The sequence below is a fragment of the Pagrus major genome, chromosome 7, assembly GCF_040436345.1.
Source record: "Pagrus major chromosome 7, Pma_NU_1.0".
In the NCBI taxonomy this organism is placed as follows: Eukaryota; Metazoa; Chordata; class Actinopteri; order Spariformes; family Sparidae; genus Pagrus; species Pagrus major.
Genome location: NC_133221.1, coordinates 516,551 through 537,119, shown reverse-complemented (window position 1 = coordinate 537,119; position 20,569 = coordinate 516,551). Strand labels below are relative to the sequence as shown.

At 47.0% G+C, this 20,569-nt stretch overlaps 3 protein-coding genes across 4 annotated transcripts in view; all 3 read left to right on the top strand.

The window, feature by feature from the left end:
- The window catches only part of LOC140999266 (voltage-dependent L-type calcium channel subunit alpha-1D-like), a 3,701-nt gene extending 1,239 nt beyond the window's left edge, over nt 1–2,462 (top strand). Inside the window, exons 2-5 of the mRNA XM_073469589.1 lie at nt 325–457; nt 1,551–1,613; nt 1,711–1,811; nt 1,898–2,462. Coding sequence (XP_073325690.1) covers nt 325–457; nt 1,551–1,613; nt 1,711–1,811; nt 1,898–2,161 — 561 coding nt within the window. The 3' untranslated portion in view covers nt 2,162–2,462. The remainder of the gene's footprint in view (nt 1–324; nt 458–1,550; nt 1,614–1,710; nt 1,812–1,897) is intronic.
- A 2,447-nt stretch (nt 2,463–4,909) lies between these two features.
- Nucleotides 4,910–14,072, top strand: sypa (synaptophysin a). 2 transcript variants are annotated; one of them, XM_073469936.1, is made up of 7 exons: nt 4,910–4,927; nt 8,339–8,404; nt 10,171–10,295; nt 11,856–12,054; nt 12,166–12,357; nt 12,860–13,075; nt 13,995–14,072. In XM_073469936.1, exons 1-7 carry the CDS (start codon nt 4,910–4,912, stop codon nt 14,058–14,060), a joined length of 882 nt encoding a protein of 293 aa, XP_073326037.1. In that variant the 3' UTR covers nt 14,061–14,072. The 2 variants fall into 2 exon arrangements, with proteins under 2 accessions (XP_073326037.1, XP_073326038.1); XM_073469937.1 differs by having other exon boundaries at nt 14,004–14,060.
- A 4,868-nt stretch (nt 14,073–18,940) lies between these two features.
- Nucleotides 18,941–20,569, top strand: part of pcsk1nl (proprotein convertase subtilisin/kexin type 1 inhibitor, like) — an 8,465-nt gene continuing 6,836 nt past the window's right edge. The window contains exon 1 of the mRNA XM_073469588.1: nt 18,941–18,994. Coding sequence (XP_073325689.1) covers nt 18,941–18,994 — 54 coding nt within the window. The remainder of the gene's footprint in view (nt 18,995–20,569) is intronic.

Here is a 20,569-nt window from a genome sequence, read left to right as displayed (position 1 = left end):
CCTGTCAGAGTAAATAAACATGAAGACCATTTGTGTAAATTTGTTTGTGTTTTACGAGCGACAACGTTTTTCACAAGCTGTAACTGTTTCCGTGGCAACAGCTGGAACAATAATTACAGTCCAATCAGCTTCTTCTGTACTGGAAACATTCAGTGCTCCAGTAAATAGGACGGCCCGTAGACACGACTTAGCACCAGGAGATGGACTAGTCGGCTCAGCTGTTAGCTAACCTTTTTATGAGTAATCAGTTACTTGTGACGGACAGTTAGATTACACTTCATAACTCACCACGGCTCTGAGTGAAGGCTTCTTCTTCATCTCCAGGCCACAGAGCATTCATTAACAGTGAACAGGCAGTTTGACTGGAGCTCCAGAGTGAGTACTTCACACCCTCCAGCCAATCAGATCAGAGTATTCACCCAGCCTGTGGTAGTCTCTAATAAAGGCCTGGGCTCGGGTACAAACAGTGTCGCTCGTTTTAATCAACCGAACCAGAAGAATTTTAGACTTTCAACAAGATTCATGTCTTAAGAGTTTCCAACAGTACGATGAGCACAGCAGTGGTTCACACAGCGCCTTACCTGACGTGTTATTTCTATCAGCTACTAAGGTAGCTAGCCTTTAGCTTTAGCTTACTTTGCATCAGTTCAGCCACAATTCACAGTAAGAAACTAACTCCTGTCCTAACAGGGTGGATTATTAAACATCCTGTCTGATTACATTTATTACGGTTTGTCAGCCGTACGCAGTGTTACCGACTAGCACAACGTTAGCTTTCTAGCTAACTGAGCTGAGCCTGACCGGACTAGTTTATATCGCGTTGCCAAGACGTATCTAAGGTTGGTCCTATTTAATGGAGCAGTGAACAGCGTTTCTATTACATAAGAGCCTGACTGGGTCGTAATGATCAAACCCTCAGGTTACCAGGGCAACTTCATCCTGCAGGTTTCTGTGAAGGTCACAGGGAAACCGTCAATAATACTTCTGCACCGGCGCCACCTTCAAGGCTTTAGAAGTGTTAGCTGAGTGGGCTCAACAATAATAGCTGATTCTGACCGGTCTTGGCTGAGTGCTGTCCACCACTGAGTCCGGTTCTGCTCGAGGTTTCAGCCTGTTCAAGGCCGTCTTTTCGCCAAGTGCTGCTCATGATGGAACCGTTGGGTCTCTTTAAATAAATTAATTTGGAAAGTTTCATGAGATCATTTTTGTTAATTGACGCTTTACATGGAAAACTCCAGTTGCAGTTAAGTGACAGGACGCGCTGCAAATCGCAGTTGTGATTTACGCAAAGCATCATGGGAGCTAAACGTAACGTTAACATTTGATCGCAAAACACATGAAAATATAAATTGTTTTATTTATATCAGTGACCGTGATATAAACAGGTTAACAGGAACTAACAGACGCGTACAGACACCTGTTAACTCATTCTGAGCTTTATGCTAACATGTTAGCACATTAGCTTGCCAGTGATAGCAGACTACATCAAGTGATGTAATGAAGAACACTGAACATGTTTATAAACTCACCAGGTGTGTTTCATCCATCAGGTGTCAGTGTGACCGGTGCAGCACCCAGACCGGCCTGGTACGGTGGCCCTGCAGGGACATCAGGTATGAAGGATGAACACAGTTAACTTTGACATGTGATGACATCACTGTGACTCTTTGTTGTGTGTCTGAAGGTGTCATGTGACTTGTTGTGTTGTAGCTCCTCCTCCCTACAGAGCGTACACCACCCTCAGAGTTCCCTCGCAGCTCGGCGCTCAGCTCACAGAGAAACGAGGCTCGGCCGACAGTCTGGTGGAGGCGGTGAGGAAACATTGATTGGTTACTGATATTGATAAGTCACTCACCATCAGACCGTCGTCACTGACTCCTCCTCCTTCTCTCCACAGGTTCTCATCTCAGAGGGTCTCGGTCTTTACGCCCGGGATCCAAAGTTTGTGGCGTTTGCGAAGCGGGAGATCGCCGACGCGTGTCACATGACGGTGGACGAGATGGAGTCTGCCGCCAGCGACCTGCTCGGCACAGGGAGCCACGGTCTCCTTGGCAACGTCGCCGCTGACCCCGCCGCGCTCTACAGCGATGAGGAGCCAATCAGGACAGGCCGCGATGAGGACGAGCTGGCCGACGAGATGACCTGTGTGACTTCATTCTGATGGGCTGCAGCTCTGGACCTATCAGGGACAAGACAGAGATTGGCCTCAGTTATGACAGGACATCTGGCCAATCATATGACAAGACAGAGAGGAGGGTGGGGTTTAATCAGAGATATAGTGACTGACACGATTTTTGACCAATGGGAAGAGACAGAGCAAAGGTTGAGGGTCACTGAGAGGAACAGGAGGAGGAAGAGAAGTGAACAGAAAATGGCCGCCTGCGACGTGTCTCGTCAGCTCGTTACTGTGGTGACGCCGCTAAGCTGCACAGAATGACACTTTACCCACAATGCATCAATGAGTTTCGCAATTTGTGAAAAATGTGTCTGACAGGAAACAGCTGGTTTATCATCTCAAGTAATCAGTTACTGTTCAGCAGCCAATCAAAGATTAGCTTCAGATACAAACTGTGACTGTAAATATAACAGTTAGCATCGAGCTAAACAAGAAATATTAAACTCTCAGCAGTGTTAGATTGTTCTAATACGATCAGTAATCAATGCTTCATCAGTAGCTAATGTAGCCACATCAACACTGAAACAATACTGCAGCGCTGGCTAATAGCACAGTAAGCATCAGCAGCTGTGTAGCGTAAGCCGACAGCTCTGAACAGTGTTAGCTAACCACAGGAGATAATGACGAGGCAACCTTAGCAAAGATCGGCGTCGAGCCAGAACGGATTATTACAGCTGGAAACACAAAGTCTGCCTCAAAGTGCAGCTAGCTTAACACGGCAGAGCGTCAATTTATCAGACACACTGTCATGATTTGATTTATGTTAGCATTACCAGTAGCTGGGTAGCTAGCCTCACTAGATCAAAAGGGAAAGATACATTTTATCAAGTGGAAGTTTGTATATGTGAACTTCCTGTTACCTCTTCAGGAAGTCAGCAGGTTTTCAGTTAAACGTGTGAAATAAGAAAATTATCTTGCTGAACAAAACGTGTAAGTATCATAAACTTGTGTTTGTCACAGAGATTATTTTCTGTGATAATCTACATCAAAAACAGGCTGGAGGGAACCGGAGCGATGCTAACTTCAGTTAGCTTCAGTAAAACGTCATCCTGCTGCTCTGTAAGCGTCTCAGTGACCAACGAGTTCGCAGTTGAAAGTTGACGAATGTTAAATGAGAGTCGACAGTAAATTCTGGTCATTTACTGTTTAACAGCACAAATGTTCTTCAGTGTGGTTCTGTCAGAACTTCTGATTTATTCTGATGCTGTTAACGATGTGATGAACTTCCCGCTCGAGGCTCGTAGAGCAGCGTGGACGATGATAGTTCTCATTTTATTAACGTGTTTTTATTCTGATAAGTGAAGTTGTTGTCTTGAGTGAGACGATGAACTGAAAAGACTTTTTTGTCTCGTTGTTGTTTTTTTTAATCGGACCGGAGAAACCGAGTGTTTGTTCAGTGTGTTCAGCTTTTCTTTTTTTAAATGTTCCATATTTTTTATTCTTCCAGACAAAAATAACTGAATTCTGTTTGTTTGATTCTCAACAACCAACAATCCTCTGATGTTCGTGTCTCATATGAATTTTTGTGTTTCTGTCAACTTTTACTTTCCAACAGTTTGGACAGTTAAGGGCTTTTCAATTCTGCGTCTCCCAAAAGATCCTCCAGACGTTGAGAACTGACGCATTCAGCTGAGAAACAGCTCTGAACCTTCGTTTACCTCAAATAAAGACTGAAAACTATTTGACTGCAGTCGTCTTTCATTTCTTTGTTGTTTGATTTGGTTCACACATTTACTGCACAGACGCTCCACCGTCCTACTGTGATCACAGACACTGAACTCACCACAGACACTCAGATGTTATTATAGTGAACTCACCAGACGCTCCACTGTCCTACTCTTATTACAGACAGTGAACTCACCACAGACGCTCCACTGTCCTACTCTTATTACAGACAGTGAACTCACCACAGACGCTCCACTGTCCTACTCTTATTACAGACAGTGAACTCACCACAGACGCTCCACTGTCCTGATGTTAGGTCAAAACAGGAAGTCAAACTTCACAATAAGACATCTCGCCACCTCCTGTGCAGACCGGAAGTTGAATGACAAAATAAAGCAGTGATGTGCGTCACGTGCTGTCAGCGCCCCCTGCTGTCTGACTGACGTCACTGCAGCAGCTTCAGACTCAGTCTGACCTGAAGGTTCAACATCTGGACTCAGTGGTCACATCTGTCGGGTCTCCTCATTAACGTCTCTGCAGCAGCTTCAACAACAAAGAACTGTTCTGTTGTTCTGTTCTGTTGTTCTGCTGTTCTGTTCTGCTGTTCTGTTCTGCTGTTCTGTTGTTCTGTTCTGTTCTGTTCTGTTCTGTTCTGTTGTTCTGTTGTTCTGTTCTGCTGTTCTGTTCTGTTGTTCTGCTGTTCTGTTCTGTTCTGTTCTGTTGTTCTGTTCTGTTGTTCTGTTGTTCTGTTCTGTTGTTCTGCTGTTCTGTTAGTGAAACAGTCTCTCCATCCTCCCCCTCCTCCTCCTCCTCCCCTCTCCATCCTCCCCCTCCTCCTCCCTCCCCCTCCCCTCTCCATCCTCCCCCTCCTCCCCTCCTCCTCCCCTCTCCATCCTCCCCCCCCTCCATCCTCCTCCCCCCTCCTCCTCCCTCCATTCCTCTCTCCATCCTCCCCCTCCTCCCTCCCCCCTCCCCTCTCCCTCCTCCCTCCTCCCCTCTCCCTCCTCCCTCCTCCCCCCTCCTCCTCCCTCCATTCCTCTCTCCTCTCTCCTCTCGACGGGCAGCAGGATGGACATCGTAAATCAGGTACAAACGCTCATTTTATTCTCGTTTAATTCGCTTTTTTCTTCCTCTCATCTTCATCATGTGCTCGTGCGTGTGTCGTGCTCGGTGCTCGGGTGTGTTCGTGTCGTGTTTCGGGGCGGCCCGCCGGGGATTCGTGTTGTTGTCTCCCGGTGCAGCGTCTCTGTGTCGGGCCGCAGCGCGGCGGCACCAGCCTCCGATTATATTCATGAAGGATCATCTTCAGAACCGCCGAGATCATCTTCAGACCCGCTGAGATCATCTTCAGAACCGCCGAGATCATCTTCAGAATCAGAATCAGCTGATTTGATTGATTTCATGAATTATTTGACAGAAATTAAATCAGACGCTTCTGTCCACTGAGCGATGATCACAGATGATGATCAGACAGCCGAGCCGAGCCGAGCCGAGCCGAGCCGAGCCCGTTCCTCTGTGTTTGTGTTGTGAGGACTGCAGGGCGGTGTGTGTGTGTGTGTGTGTGTGTGTGTGTGTGTGTGTGTGTGTGTGTGCGTGTGTGTCTGTGTGTGTGTGTCTGTGTGTGTGTGGGTGTGTGCGTGTGCGTCTGTGTGTGTGTGAGTGTGTGTGTGTCTGTCTGTGTGTGTGTGTCTGTGTGTGTGTGTGTGTGTGTGTGTGTGTGTGTGTGTGTGTGTGTAAAATGGCAGCCACAGTCTCCTGTCAGGATGCTGTAGTTGTTGTTGTTGCTTCTCTGATATTAAAGTTCATCCTCTCAGATTCTATGATTTCCTCGTCACAGTGTTCCTGAACTCACCACCAGCTGTTCACAGGTTATGACATCATCAGCTGTGTTAACGAGCCTAATATTCTGATCAGATTCAAAATGTTTCACCTCAACACGTCAGCCGACCAACAAGCAGCGTCATTTCTGCGTCTCCACCTTCTGTTGGCAGCTTCACTTCGTTCTGATGTTTTCATGGAAAACTGGCACATTTTAATGAGCCGATCACAACTCAAACTGTCACGTCAACGATGTGACCCGACGGTCGCCCGGCTGCGTTCTCTGTCATCGGGACGTTAACGGCGTATGTTTGTCCACTCAGCAAAGATGGCGGCTGCTCAGGTGAGCTGTCGGCAGCTGATCACGGGAGCTGATCAGAACCACAACGGATCGAATATCTGAAGAGGAGGATGGAGGCAGGACGTCACACAGCTGTTTCATGTCAGCAGCTGACAGGAAGTCTTCAGTCGGAATGAAGAGATGTTGTCTGAGAGAGACGATGATGTCAGAGCGGCTTGTCCACAGACCAGAAGGTCATCGACTCGATCTCCAGATCCTCCGGCTGCAGGACGAAGCAGCGACGGTTGAAGAGACGGCTGAGGCCTTCGAGGAAAACCACTTCCTGTGATTCAGACTCAACACCTCCTGATGTTGCAGCCCGACAGACGCCTGCCGTCTCCGTCAGGACGTCTGAAGTTAGCGAGGTCGCCGTTCTAAGAGTTCAATGTTGAGTGATGTTCGCTTTCGACGACTCTGCAGCCTGTCGGAGGCTCCTGATCAGCAGGGGGCGCTGTTGTAAACTGCTCCTGATCAGCAGGGGGCGCTGTTGTAAACTGCTCCTGATCAGCAGGGGGCGCTGTTGTAAACTGCTCCTGATCAGCAGGGGGCGCTGTTGTAAACTGCTCCTGATCAGCAGGGGGCGCTGTTGTAAACTGCTCCTGATCAGCAGGGGGCGCTGTTGTAAACTGCTCCGAGCAGAAATATAAATATTGAGGCTTTAACCTCATTACATCACAGGACACACACGTCCTCACCATGTGACCTATTCATGTTGGGTTCATGATGTCATCAGTCGGCTACAGCCAAAAGTAAAATGGCCGCCACGAGGACCTCAAACTGTTCGGCTGAAGCAGCTGTCATGTTTGACTGACTGTTGACCGAGTTCCTCTGGTATCTTTACTACTCTGTTGTGTTGGACCTGATGGTGTTCTGTAGTATTTTGTTGTACTCACAGTATCATCACAGTAACTGTACTCACAGTAACTGTACTCAGTATCATCACAGTAACTGTACTCACAGTAACTGTACTCACAGTAACTGTACTCACAGTAACTGTACTCAGTATCATCACAGTAACTGTACTCACAGTAACTGTACTCAGTATCATCACAGTAACTGTACTCACAGTAACTGTACTCACAGTAACTGTACCCTCTCTGCTGTCTGTCTGTTAAAGTTCATTAATGAAACGTTTGATGGTTTGTGTCAGAACGTTGTCAGAACATTCCTCTAGAGTCGACTGACTGTTAATGGACTGACTGTTAATGGACTGACTGTGGAGAGAATCAGACGGTAAATAACTGATGTGAATATTAAAAATCAGACTGAAGACAACACACTGAAACCTGAGCACTTATTGATCTGTGTGTTTGAACACAACACTGTTTACTACTGACTTACTGACTGTTTACTGACTGTCTACTGACTGTTTACTGTCTACTGACTGTTTACTGTTTACTGTCTACTGACTGTCGAGCAGAGACGACCGTTGACGCGACTCTGAACTACCACCACTCTGGGACAAACCGTCATTAAACTTGACGACAGGAACGTTGCTGCTTTCTGTAAAGTCACGTGATGACATCACAGCTGGTCATCAGTGGACATATATCACATGACTGAGGGGACGGAGGGAAAGTGTCCGAGCTGTCTGAACACACATGTTGCTGAAGTGCGACCTGTTGGCAGGGACTAGTTCCTGGAGACGCCGCAGAGAACAAACCACACATTTCATCAGGCGTCACACACGGACACCATTTTGGGAACTAAAACAACCTGGAACTAAAAACATGTTGGTGTTAATCCATATATATATATATATGACGTGTGACAGGACATGAAACATCCACTAAACTGAAGTTCATCATCAACGATCGAACACATGAAGGACAAAACTAAGCCAGTCAGTCATTCATTTCATTCCTGAAACATGATGTCATCCTTCATAGCAGTTTTATAAAAAACTGTTGGTGACATTTAGGAGGACAGCTGGTCTGTTGTTCCGTCTGTAAGACGGAACAACAGACACTTGTGTTTCACTAGTGTGGTTATCAAACTGTCTGTCCTCCAACTGTCTGTCCCACAGTCTGACACTTGTTTTACCTGCAGTTTTCTGATGATTATTATCACGTATAGTTAATTTATGGTCACCTGTGGTTTTAGTTTGTGTATTTATATCAGACACCTTCAGGTCTTTGAATCACTTCTCTAAACTTTTTTATTAATGCAACATTTATTGTTTATTATTTTATCATTATTTGATATTTCCTGACTCATTTTCATGTTTCATGGGTTTCTTCTTATAGATCTTGTGTTTTGCAGGTTGATCAGGTCTCTGTGATCTGATGAATGTATGAACTCAAACTAACTTTGCTCTGTCTGTCTGTCTGTCTGTGCAGCTGGTGGCCCAGGGTCAGTTCAGGGTGTTGAAGGTTCCTCTGGGCTTCATTAAGGCCTTACAATGGGTGAGTCCATCAGACCGACACCTGCAACACCACTAACTCCAGATATAAACTGTTAGCCTGTAGCCTGTTGGCTGATCGGACTCAACTACGAACATCCGTCTGACTAAGAAACATCGGAGTCGTACGTCCACACTCTGATGAAGAAGTAGTATTTAAAAATGTTCACTAGGAAGACACCAGGTCTCTCTGCACGATGAGTCAGCAGCAGCCAACACATCAAACCAAAGATCAGTCTGTATGCTGATGACATCTTGCTGTTCTTCCTAAACTTAAGCAAATACATTTTTTAATTAAACAACCTGGAACTAAAAACATGTTGGTATTAATCCATCAGGAGGATAAAGTCAGCTTCAACATCTCTGTAATATATGACGTGTGACAGGACATGAAACATCCACTAAACTGAAGTTCATCATCAACGATCGAACACATGAAGGACAAAACTAAAACGAAAAACACAAAGTTGTTCTGAACATGTTCTAAAATTGTTTTTTCAGGATGTTCCCAAAATTCCCACAATGATAGAAGAATATGATTCACTGTACAGACTGATTATTACTGTAGGTGTGGTACTAAAACACACACACACACACACACACACACACACACACACGCACAGCCTGTGACTGTGACCATCTGCTCACTGTGTGTGTGTGTGTGTGTGGTGAGGACCAGAACAGGTTTTTGGACATTCTGCCGGTCGTCACTTCACCACTGCACCAAACAGCGGCATTATGGCGCCCAGTGTGTGATGCTAGATAGCGTGCAGGCGTTTAGGAAGTAAAGAGGCGTGACACGTAGCACAACAGCGACGGCGTCTAATGTGATGTTTTAATGAACTCATTGGGCAGCGCTGTCGAAACAATAAATATCACTTCCTGTCCTCTGAGCTCGCACTGTCTCAACAGGTTGAAGACATTTTCTTCAACGCATCATCAACGCGTCATCAACACGCCATCGATTAAAAAATACGTTCTGTTCTTTAATCAACATCTTTCTCTTCATCTACATTAAAGTTTAATGGAAACGGACAAATATTTAAAAATGTTCCTCAGTGATGATGTAAAGCTTCACTGAGTCTCTACAGACAGATGTGATGAGTCATCATCCTGCAGGAGCTTCACAGACCAACACCTCCTCTGCTTCAACAGGACTACATTTAAAACCTGAATGGCATTTAGTAGAGCGCATACCTCCACCGAGGACCAACAGTCCCCCTCTGTCCTCACTCATAGATACCAGCCAGCTGATTACACCTTATTGTTTTCATCAAGGTCCATGATTCCCTGAGACATTAACCAAAATGTTGAAAAACACCCGATCACACAATGTTGACGAAAGTGAGAAACAATTCCTGGATCCGTCTCTTTATCTGGATCAGCACCAAAAGTTAACGAGGTCTATTCTGGGCTGAGACTCATCCTCCACTCGAGTTTGGTGGAAATCTGTTCAGTAGTTTTTGTGTCATCCTGCTGACAAAACAACAAAACAACAAACAAACTAAACATCCAACCAACAAACCAACAGACGTGGGTGTAAACATGTTGGCAGGTTGGTCCTTAAATTCCAAATCAGGAACTGATCAGCTAATGTTAGCATGCTAACACTAAACTAAGATGGTAAACATTACACCTTGTAAACATCCACATTAGCATACTGATGTTAGCAATGATGATGTTCGCTCAAAGCAGCACAACAGCCATTAGCATGTCTGACACGTTAATCTGGATTATTACTCACAGATTTCGTTGCTCTTCCTCCTCCAGTTTTTCGCCATCTTTGCCTTCTCCACCTGTGGCAGTTATTCTGGGATGTTCCGGATGGCGGTGGAGTGTAAGAACCGGACCTACAGCGACCTGAGTATAGAGGTGGAGTTTGAGTATCCGTTCAGGTGAGAGCAGCGATCATCACAACAACCATCACAACAACCATCACAACAATCATCACAACAGTCATCACAACAGTCATCACAACAACCATCACAACAACCATCACAACAACCATCACAACAACCATCACAACCATCACAACAACCATCACAACAATCATCACAACAATCATCACAACAACCATCACAACAATCATCACAACAATCATCACAACAACCATCACAACAACCATCACAACCATCACAACAATCATCACAACCATCACAACAATCATCACAACAACCATCACAACAATCATCACAACAGTCATCACAACCATCATCACAACAACCATCACAACAACCATCACAACCATCACAACAATCATCACAACAACCATCACAACAACCATCACAACCATCACAACAATCATCACAACAACCATCACAACAACCATCACAACAATCATCACAACAACCATCACAACAATCATCACAACAATCATCACAACAACCATCACAACAACCATCACAACCATCACAACAATCATCACAACCATCACAACAATCATCACAACAACCATCACAACACCGACACAGTCGTTATCATGAGAAAGAAAACTGAGACTGAAGCTGATGTGTTGTTTCATGACATCACAACATGATGTCATGTGTTGTTTCATGACATCACAACATGATGTCACACAGTAAACACACACGTCTGTATTTATGTATATAAGCAGGTTGTTCTGTCGACGTCACAGAGTGAATCACAGCAAAGCTTTGACACTTTTCAGTCTGGAGGTCGTTTCACCAGCGACGGCTGAAAACATCAAAACTTTCTTTCCCAATTCAGTTTCAAATCAAATCAATTTTATTTGTAAAGCTCAAAATCACAATCGCATCGCCTCAATGGGCTCTACAGTCTGTACACTGACCCCATCCTGGATTCAAGAGAGGAAAAACAAAAGATGTTAGAAACCTGAAGAGGAGGATCAGTAGATGTCACATGTACAGAACAGAACAACAAAATCACAGTTTACAAGTTGCATTGACAGAATATCTGATACAAATGATAATATATGTAAAGTGTTCGGACTAAATCACAACACATGAAGAGAAGGAGGGCTGTGACTTACATTTTTCAAGAGAAGTAAACAGGAAGTTTGTGAAGGGTGGTTCACCTGAAGCTCACCTTCACCTCTGATAATACAGCATCATATATATATTCATACATCTCCATCATCAATACCAGACAGAACTCCACCAGTCTCGTCTCCACGCAGGAAGTGGAGACTTGTTTCTATTATAAAACCTCATGACGGCTCATATGTGACCTGACGTGTCCATTAAACCTGAGCGTTTAAAAGATGAATGGATGTAAACACACGAGCAAACTGAAATATTAAATAATAAACGTTCAGTTCAAACTCTCATAATGAACTCAGTCACCGCTCATAGTGCAGACTGTGGCCTGCCGGTGGCGCCGTGTGACCCAAACATGACAGCGGTCCATCAACAGTGGTACAGATATTTCAGTGTTACAGCAGACTGAGCGACTCTAACCGCTCTTCATCCTCTCAGACTCCACCAGGTGTATTTTGACGCCCCCTCCTGTGCGGACAAGGGAATGGACCGTCTCTTCCTGGTCGGCGACTACTCCTCCTCGGCCGAGTTCTTCGTCACCATCGGCGTCTTCGCCTTCCTCTACTCCACAGCAGCTCTCAGCATCTACGTCTTCTTCTTCGAGAAGTACAAAGAGAACAACAAGGGTCCTCTGATCGTGAGTCCACCGACCGACTGCAGCGCCGACAGGTGACCTCTGCAACATGTCCCTCACTCACTGTGTGTGTGTGTGTGTGTGTGTGTGTGTGTGTGTGTGTGTGTGTGTTAGGACCTGGGTGTGACCGCAGTGTTTGCCTTCATGTGGCTGGTGAGTTCGGCGGCCTGGGCCAAAGGTCTGTCTGACGTGAAGACGGCGACCGACCCAGCTGAAGTGATCACTCTGATCCCCGCCTGCGACGAGGAGGGGAACCGCTGCCGTGAAGTCCACGACCCGGTCATGTCTGGACTCAACACCTCTGTGGTAAGACCACGACCCAGCCCGAGGACTCAGCAGCTCAGGGATGTTTTATTCAGGACAGGAAGAAACGTTCGGCCTCTAACAACACGTCACAGTCCTCCAACTCAGTTTCACAAACCAGTGTGTCTTCTGGTTTTATTTTCAATAAATGTTCTGTAACACGATAAAAACCCTCCACACAGACAAACCATTCGACCAAGAACATGATTTAAATATTTAAATTCACAGTATTTAATCCTCTCTAGTTATCAGACTGGACACTAAAACTCCGTCTGTCCTGAGATTCTTCATCATTCACTGATTCTGTGATCAGATTTAAATCTTTATTGGACCAGTTTCACACGTTTTACCCTCAAAGTTCTTCTTCACCTGCTCGTTTAACATGTGTTCACTTTATACGATTAATAAAAGTTTTGTTTATATTCCTCAGTATGGTAATGTGTCACAGGAAGTGTGATGTCATCCTGATGCTCAGCTGTCTGTGTCTTCATCGTCCCCTCTTCAGGCCTTTGGTTTCATTAACCTGATCCTGTGGGCGGGAAACCTCTGGTTCGTCTTTAAGGAGACGGGCATCATCGCTCCCTTCATGCGGGCTCCGCCTCCTCAGGAGAAGGCCGCTGCACCGGACGCCTACGCCCAACAGGGGGCGTACGAACAAGACCCCTACGCCAGCAACCAGGGAGGCTACCAACCCGACTACAGCCAGCAGGGCTACAACCAGGTGAGACCATCCGCCGCTGATGAGCTCATCTGATGATGTCACTTCAGCAGGTGGAGAGACGCTAAACTGCTCACTTAACAACAACAACGAGCTGGAGACAGAACCTGACAGAACCTGACAGAACCCGACAGAACCCGACAGAGTTTGTTAGTGTTCAGATCAGATTAAAGCTGCAGATATTAATTATTTTCATTAACGATTAATCTGCTGATCAAGTTCTCAGAACCATGTGGAGAGGAAACAGTTCTTTAAAGGGCAGACGGGTTCAGAACAGACCTGTCAGCTGATTGGACAAACCATCTGTCTATCACAAGCTCACTCCAACCAATCAGATCAACAGCAGGAGACGCAGCCTGTCGTCAATCAAACTGACTCCGGTTCTGACTGATGCTAACGCAGCTACGCTAGCCTCTGGAGGAGCTGCCATGTTGTTTTCACACCAACAGGCTCTCGCCACAGTTAAACCACGCCCACAGCTGACAGGAGTTCATCTGAGGTCTCTGATTGGTTCAAACACTGTGTTCAGACACAAGAGCAGAGGCTGAAGCCTGATAGGACGATTTATGACATCACATGATCACATGACTCATCTGTCACAATTTCCAGATTAATTGACAGATTAAACAATTACACCAACTGAAGATTAAGATTTCTGTCAATCAACTAATCAATTAAAAGAGTTGTTGATCGTTTCAGTTGAAAGACAGAGAACACTGGAGTACTGTCTGACTGCAGTACTTTCACTCCATGTACTGCAGTACTTTCACTCCATGTCCTGCAGTACTTTCACTCCATGTACTGCAGTACTTTCACTCCATGTACTGCAGTACTTTCACTCCATGTACTGCAGTACTTTCACTTCGTGTACTGCAGTACCTGGTTGTTTCTGTGTGTCATGTCTGTCTGTTGTCTCCTTCAGGATGCAGAGTACGGTCAGGGCTACGGCCAGCAGGGGGCGCCCACCTCCTTCTCTAATCAGATGTGAAGTGACAGGAAGCAGGTGAGTCACACAGGAAGTGGAGGCTGAGCTCAGAGTCTGATTGGTCCATCTGACGTCTCCTTACGTCCTCAGTCCAACATTAACTGAACTCAGCTGTATTTAAACTCTCGTGTCCTGTTTGTGTTTCCTTCACAGAAAGCGTCGGAGTGAACCAACAGTGGGTCACCTGCAACCTACCCACAATGCAACACTCCTGTCTGTCTGCAAAGTTAACGGGTGGGGTGGGGGATGGAGGTTAAACGAGGGGGGGTTAGATGTTCTCTATAATGATCGATGTGTAAATGATAAAAAGGAGAGTTATAAATAACAAATCCACAACTTGAACAAAGCACCAAAACAACAACAACAACAACAACGCTGACCAATCAGACACAAGTGATGATGTTGATAAGAGTTATTCATATTAATCTGTGGACAGAATGTATGTTTGTGTTGTATAGATATCACTGACCAGATATATAATATAGACTGAACTGTATTCATGTTTCCTATTGAGCCCAATGATCTGCCCCGCCCCCTGCCGTACGCCCCGCCTCCAGATCCACAGACCAGATTTACATCAGCCAATCATGGAGCTGTTCAGACTGGGTTCACACAGAGACAAACCCGATTTGAACCGACACCAGAGGAAACTGGATCCAAACCAACATCACCTCCAGCTGTGTGCTGTTTGTCTTGCTGCATGTAAATATCAACACAGGAAGTGATGTCATTCTGGAGACACAGTTAACCCAGTCTGAACTCCAGCTTCACAGTGGAAACTGGATCCAAAATGGCTCCTGGTTGTTACAGTTCGCACCGTCTGTGTGTTTGATTGACGGGCTCAGCTGTCTGTCACATTCCTGCTGCTCCTCTCAGATCAGAGCGCCGACAAACATCCGTCTGAACCATTAATCAGTCAGAACCAGGACCGGATCACTCTGCTGGTCTCAGCTTCAACACATCAGCCGCTCTGATCAAATATAAAAGTCTACATGACGTCAGTGTTGTTGTCAGCAGCAAACTGCTGCATCGCTCAACAGGACGTCTCTGTTCTCTCTTGGTTTGGTCTCTCGTCACAGTGGTGATCATGTTAGCTTAGCATCGTGTGTAACGCTGCCTCCTCCTGATGGCAAACATTATTAGCAGCTAGCCGACCACAAACCTCTGACTCTCCTGCTGGATGATCTGCAATCACATTTATTCAAATAAAACAAGCCAAATTAGTTAGCTGGTTAGCTAGTGTTAGCGAGCTTGGCTGCATCAAACTTGCCGTGGATGAGATGTTTGTGTTGATAACTCTTTAATCAATATATTTCTTTGATCAAGATGAGAAACGTTAACATGAACAGCCTCTACCACAGCTCCAGTGTCTACTAAATGTGACGTAGCTTAGCATCGAAACAGAAAACAGCTAACATGAACACCATGTCACACTGAAGCATTAAGTGAATCTGTGTTAGCTTGTGTTAGCTAGCTGATGTCTCACCAGAGCAACAGATATTATGAAATGTATGACAAAATAGATTAGATTGCTAAAACTAGCTAACTTGGCTAGCAAACATGAACTGTGTTACTGTAAACATCAGACACCAGCTGACATGAACATCCTGACTCACTGAGCGATGAACAGACACAAAATGGACGCCTCATGTTAGTTGAAGCTCCACGTTTGAATCTTCAGACGGACGTTTGTCAGTGTTCAACTCGATGTTTTCTGTTATTTGTGTTCTCCTCGGCTCTCAGCCAATCAGCTGCAGCCGCGAGTCTCTCTGGAAAGTTTTGGGTCTGAAAATAAGAAAAAAAACTTGATGCTTCTTCTTCTTTGGTTGTTTTGTTTTTCTGGGAACGTGAAGCTGTGTTTAGCGTCGGTATCTTCCTCCGCATGGTGACGTGTTTTCTGCTCGTGTTGTACAGTAACTGATGATCAGTGTGATTCTACTTCCTGTTTCCTGTACAGGTGTGTGTGTGAGAGTGTGTGTGTGTGTTTTCATCTCTAATTACTTATTCTTCATCTCTCTCACTCTCTTTTCTCTCCTCCTCCTCTTCATCACCTTCTTCTCTTTAACTTTCTTTTGTCTGATTTTATTTCTTTCCTTCCTTTTACTTCTCCCCCTCCCCCTCTCTTCCTCCCCCCTCTTCCTCCCCCCTCTTCCTCCCTCTCTCTCTCCTCTCCCCCCCTCTCCCCCCCTCTCTCTCCCCCTCCATGTTTTTCTTCTTCTTGTCGTTCTTCTTCGTGACTCTCCTCTCCGCCTCTGTGATGTAACTTCCTGTGTGATGATATTCTATTCAGCAGCATCAGTAACCATGGCGACGGTGTTGACAGTGATGATGATGATGATGTGTGTGACTTGTTGCTATGGACCCCCCCCCCCCCCCGCTGTGTTTATTCAGTGTCAGATTTCAATAAACAAAAAAACTCGTCTCTGCTTCTGTTAATGGACGAGTGAGACGTGAAGAGATCTGTGGACGAGTGAGACGTGAAGAGATCTGTGGACAAGTGAAGAGAACAAACACTAACAGAAACAAATGACTGAATGGACGAATGAGTAGATAAACAGGAAGTGAGTGAAGACATGAAGACAGGAAGTGATTAATTACTGACAGACAAAAGAAATGAGTTAATGGATGAATACAGATTCCCTCTCCTCGTTTCCTCTCTCCTCGTTTCCTCTCTCCTCCCTCCTCGTTTCCTCTCTCATCCTCCCTCCTCCCTCCTCGTTTCCTCTCTCCTCCCTCCTCGTTTCCTCTCTCTCCTCCCTCCTCTCTCCTCGTTTCCTCTCTCTCCTCCCTCCTCCCTCCTCGTTTCCTCTCATCCTCCCTCTCTCCTCCCTCCTCTCTCCTCGTTTCCTCTCTCCTCGTTTCCTCTCTCCTCCCTCCTCCCTCCTCGTTTCCTCTCTCTCCTCCCTCCTCCCTCCTCGTTTCCTCTCTCCTCCCTCCTCGTTTCCTCTCTCATCCTCCCTCCTCGTTTCCTCTCTCATCCTCCCTCCTCGTTTCCTCTCTCCTCCCTCCTCGTTTCCTCTCTCATCCTCCCTCCTCGTTTCCTCTCTCCTCCCTCCTCGTTTCCTCTCTCATCCTCCCTCCTCGTTTCCTCTCTCCTCCCTCCTCGTTTCCTCTCTCATCCTCCCTCCTCCCTCCTCGTTTCCTCTCTCTCCTCCCTCCTCTCTCCTCGTTTCCTCTCTCTCCTCCCTCCTCCCTCCTCGTTTCCTCTCATCCTCCCTCTCTCCTCCCTCCTCTCTCCTTGTTTCCTCTCTCCTCCCTCCTCCCTTCCTCTCTCTCCTCCCTCCTCGTTTCCTCTCTCATCCTCCCTCCTCCCTCCTCGTTTCCTCTCTCATCCTCCCTCCTCGTTTCCTCTCTCTCCTCCCTCCTCTCTCCTCGTTTCCTCTCTCTCCTCCCTCCTCCCTCCTCGTTTCCTCTCATCCTCCCTCTCTCCTCCCTCCTCTCTCCTCGTTTCCTCTCTCCTCCCTCCTCGTTTCCTCTCTCATCCTCCCTCTCTCCTCCCTCCTCTCTCCTTGTTTCCTCTCTCTCCTCCCTCCTCCCTCCTCGTTTCCTCTCATCCTCCCTCTCTCCTCCCTCCTCTCTCCTTGTTTCCTCTCTCCTCCCTTCCTCTCTCTCCTCCCTCCTCGTTTCCTCTCTCATCCTCCCTCTCTCCTCCCTCCTCCCTCCTCGTTTCCTCTCTCTCCTCCCTCCTCTCTCCTTGTTTTCTCTCTCTCCTCCCTCCTCCTCGTTTCCTCTCTCATCCTCCCTCCTCCCTCCTCTCTCCTCGTTTCCTCTCTCATCCTCCCTCTCTCCTCCCTCCTCTCTCCTTGTTTCCTCTCTCTCCTCCCTCCTCGTTTCCTCTCTCTCCTCCCTCCTCTCTCTCCTCTCTCCTCCCTCCTCTCTCCTTGTTTCGTCTCTCTCCTCCCTCCTCCCTTCCTCTCTCTCCTCCCTCCTCGTTTCCTCTCTCATCCTCCCTCCTCCCTCCTTGTTTCCTCTCTCCTCCCTCGTTTCCTCTCTCTCCTCCCTCCTCCCTCCTCGTTTCCTCTCTCATCCTCCCTCCTCTCCTTGTTCCCTCTCTCATCCTCCCTCCTCTCCTTGTTTCCTCTCTCCTCCCTCCTCGTTTCCTCTCTCTCCTCCCTCCTCTCTCCTCGTTTCCTCTCTCATCCTCCCTCTCTCCTCCCTCCTCTCCTCGTTTCCTCTCTCATCCTCCCTCTCTCCTCCCTCCTCTCTCCTTGTTTCCTCTCTCTCCTCCCTCCTCGTTTCCTCTCTCTCCTCCCTCCTCTCTCCTTGTTTCGTCTCTCTCCTCCCTCCTCCCTTCCTCTCTCTCCTCCCTCCTCGTTTCCTCTCTCTTCCTCCCTCCTCCCTCCTCGTTTCCTCTCTCCTCCCTCTCTCCTCGTTTCCTCTCTCTCCTCCCTCCCTCCTCGTTTCCTCTCTCTCTCCTCCCTCCTCGCTTCCTCTCTCTCTCCTCCCTCCTCGCTTCCTCTCTCTCCTCCCTCCTTGTTTCCTCTCTCTCCTCCCTCCTCTCTCCTCGTTTCCTCTCTCCTCGTTTCCTCTCTCATCCTCCCTCTCTCCTCCCTCCTCTCTCCTTGTTTTCTCTCTCTCCTCCCTCCTCCTTGTTTCCTCTCTCTCCTCCCTCCTCTCCTCCTCCCTCCCCGATCTCTCCTTCCTTGCTTCCTCCTTCCTGCTCTCTCCTCCTTCCATCTCATGACTCCTCCCTCTCTCCTTACTTGCGTCCTTGTCTTTCTGCTCTCTCCTCCTCCCTCCCCTCCCCCTTCCTCTCACTCGATATCTCCTCCCCCCTCAGTGTTTATCTATCTGATAGGTCTCTCCTCCCCGTCATCACCCTCCTCCTCCTCCTCCTCCTCCTCCTCCTCCTCAGTCGTCTCTGCGGTGCAGCCTCAGTCAGTATGGCGTCTCTCAGCCTCCTGCTGCTCAGCACCGCTCTGCTCCACAGCGCCCAGGTAAGGACGAGTCGCAGCGACAACACATGAGAGAGAGAGAGAGAGCGAGCGAGGCCGTGTACATGTGTGTTGTATGTGCTGATTTATCGTCACGGTAACTGATTGTGACGCAGAATGATGTCACTGCTGTTTATTTTCTGTGTGTGTTTGTGTGTTTGTGTGTGTGTGTGTGTCTAGTTTCCATCTGATGTATTAATTATTGATTTATTGATCAGGTTAATTTCTCAGAGAAAAACGGAGGCATTAGGGAAGATTGTGTGTGTGTGTGTGTGTGTGTGTGTGTGCGCGCGCGCGCGTGTGTGTGTGTAGGCTGCCGCTGTGACGGAAGGAACATTTAGTTTTAAATCCTGTCACCATAGCGACAGGAGACGGTAACCCATGGCAACAGGGCCGTAGGTCTCCTGAAACCTGAAGGCTGCGTGTGTGTGTGTGTGTGTATTCTTGCTGATGTATTGTTGTGAGGACCAGTGTGAGTTACAGACACAGTGAGGACACAACTGTCTGAGGTTTAAGACACAAACTTAATTTAACTTCAACATAAACAACAAAGACTCTCAAAGTCTTTCAGACACCTACACCACACCTCTTCTTAAAGGAACAGTTCACCCAAAACTAAAAACCCAGTCATCTCCTCCTGATGATATAAAGTCAGGCTCAGCCATCATCTCCTCCTGATGATATAAAGTCAGGCTCAGCCATCATCTCCTCCTGATGATATAAAGTCAGGCTCAGTCATCATCTCCTCCTGATGATATAAAGTCAGGCTCAGCCATCATCTCCTCCTGATGATATAAAGTCAGGCTCAGCCATCATCTCCTCCTGACGATATAAAGTCAGGCTCAGCCATCATCTCCTCCTGACGATATAAAGTCAGGCTCAGCCATCATCTCCTCCCGATGATATAAAGTCAGGCTCAGCCATCATCTCCTCCTGATGATATAAAGTCAGGCTCAGTCATCATCTCCTCCTGACGATATAAAGTCAGGCTCAGCCATCATCTCCTCCTGACGATATACAGTCAGGCTCAGCCATCATCTCCTCCTGATGATATAAAGTCAGGCTCAGTCATCATCTCCTCCTGACGATATAAAGTCAGGCTCAGCCATCATCTCCTCCTGACGATATAAAGTCAGGCTCAGCCATCATCTCCTCCTGACGATATAAAGTCAGGCTCAGCCATCATCTCCTCCTGATGATATTTGTGCTAACACTGTTAGCTTAGCATCTACAGTGAAGATTTCAGATTAATGAGTGTAAACGACCCTGAGTCGGTCTGAACGACCCTCACATTAAGTTCTTGTACGACTGTTTGTGTTTAAATCAGTACGAACATGGACACACGGTCGTATCTGCAGTCGTATGGAAACGTTTCAAGCTCAGCTTTGATTTCTACTGAAGAAAACTGAATCCTGCATCCTGCCACAAGTCAGAGTGATGCTCCTCAGAGGACTCATTACCTCCTCCTCCTCCCCCTTCTCCTCCTCTCCCTCCTCCTCCTCCTCTCCCTCCTCCTCCTCCTCTCCCTCCTCCTCCTCCTCCTCTCTGAGATATTACGGTCATAAATCACAGTGTGAG

Bases quoted from the DNA above. Each gene is read 5' to 3' on its own strand.
- sypa (XM_073469936.1), top strand. The intron at 10,296-11,855 runs GTGAGAGCAGCG...TCATCCTCTCAG, and splicing joins GAGTTTGAGTATCCGTTCAG to ACTCCACCAGGTGTATTTTG. The intron at 12,055-12,165 runs GTGAGTCCACCG...TGTGTGTGTTAG, and splicing joins ACAACAAGGGTCCTCTGATC to GACCTGGGTGTGACCGCAGT.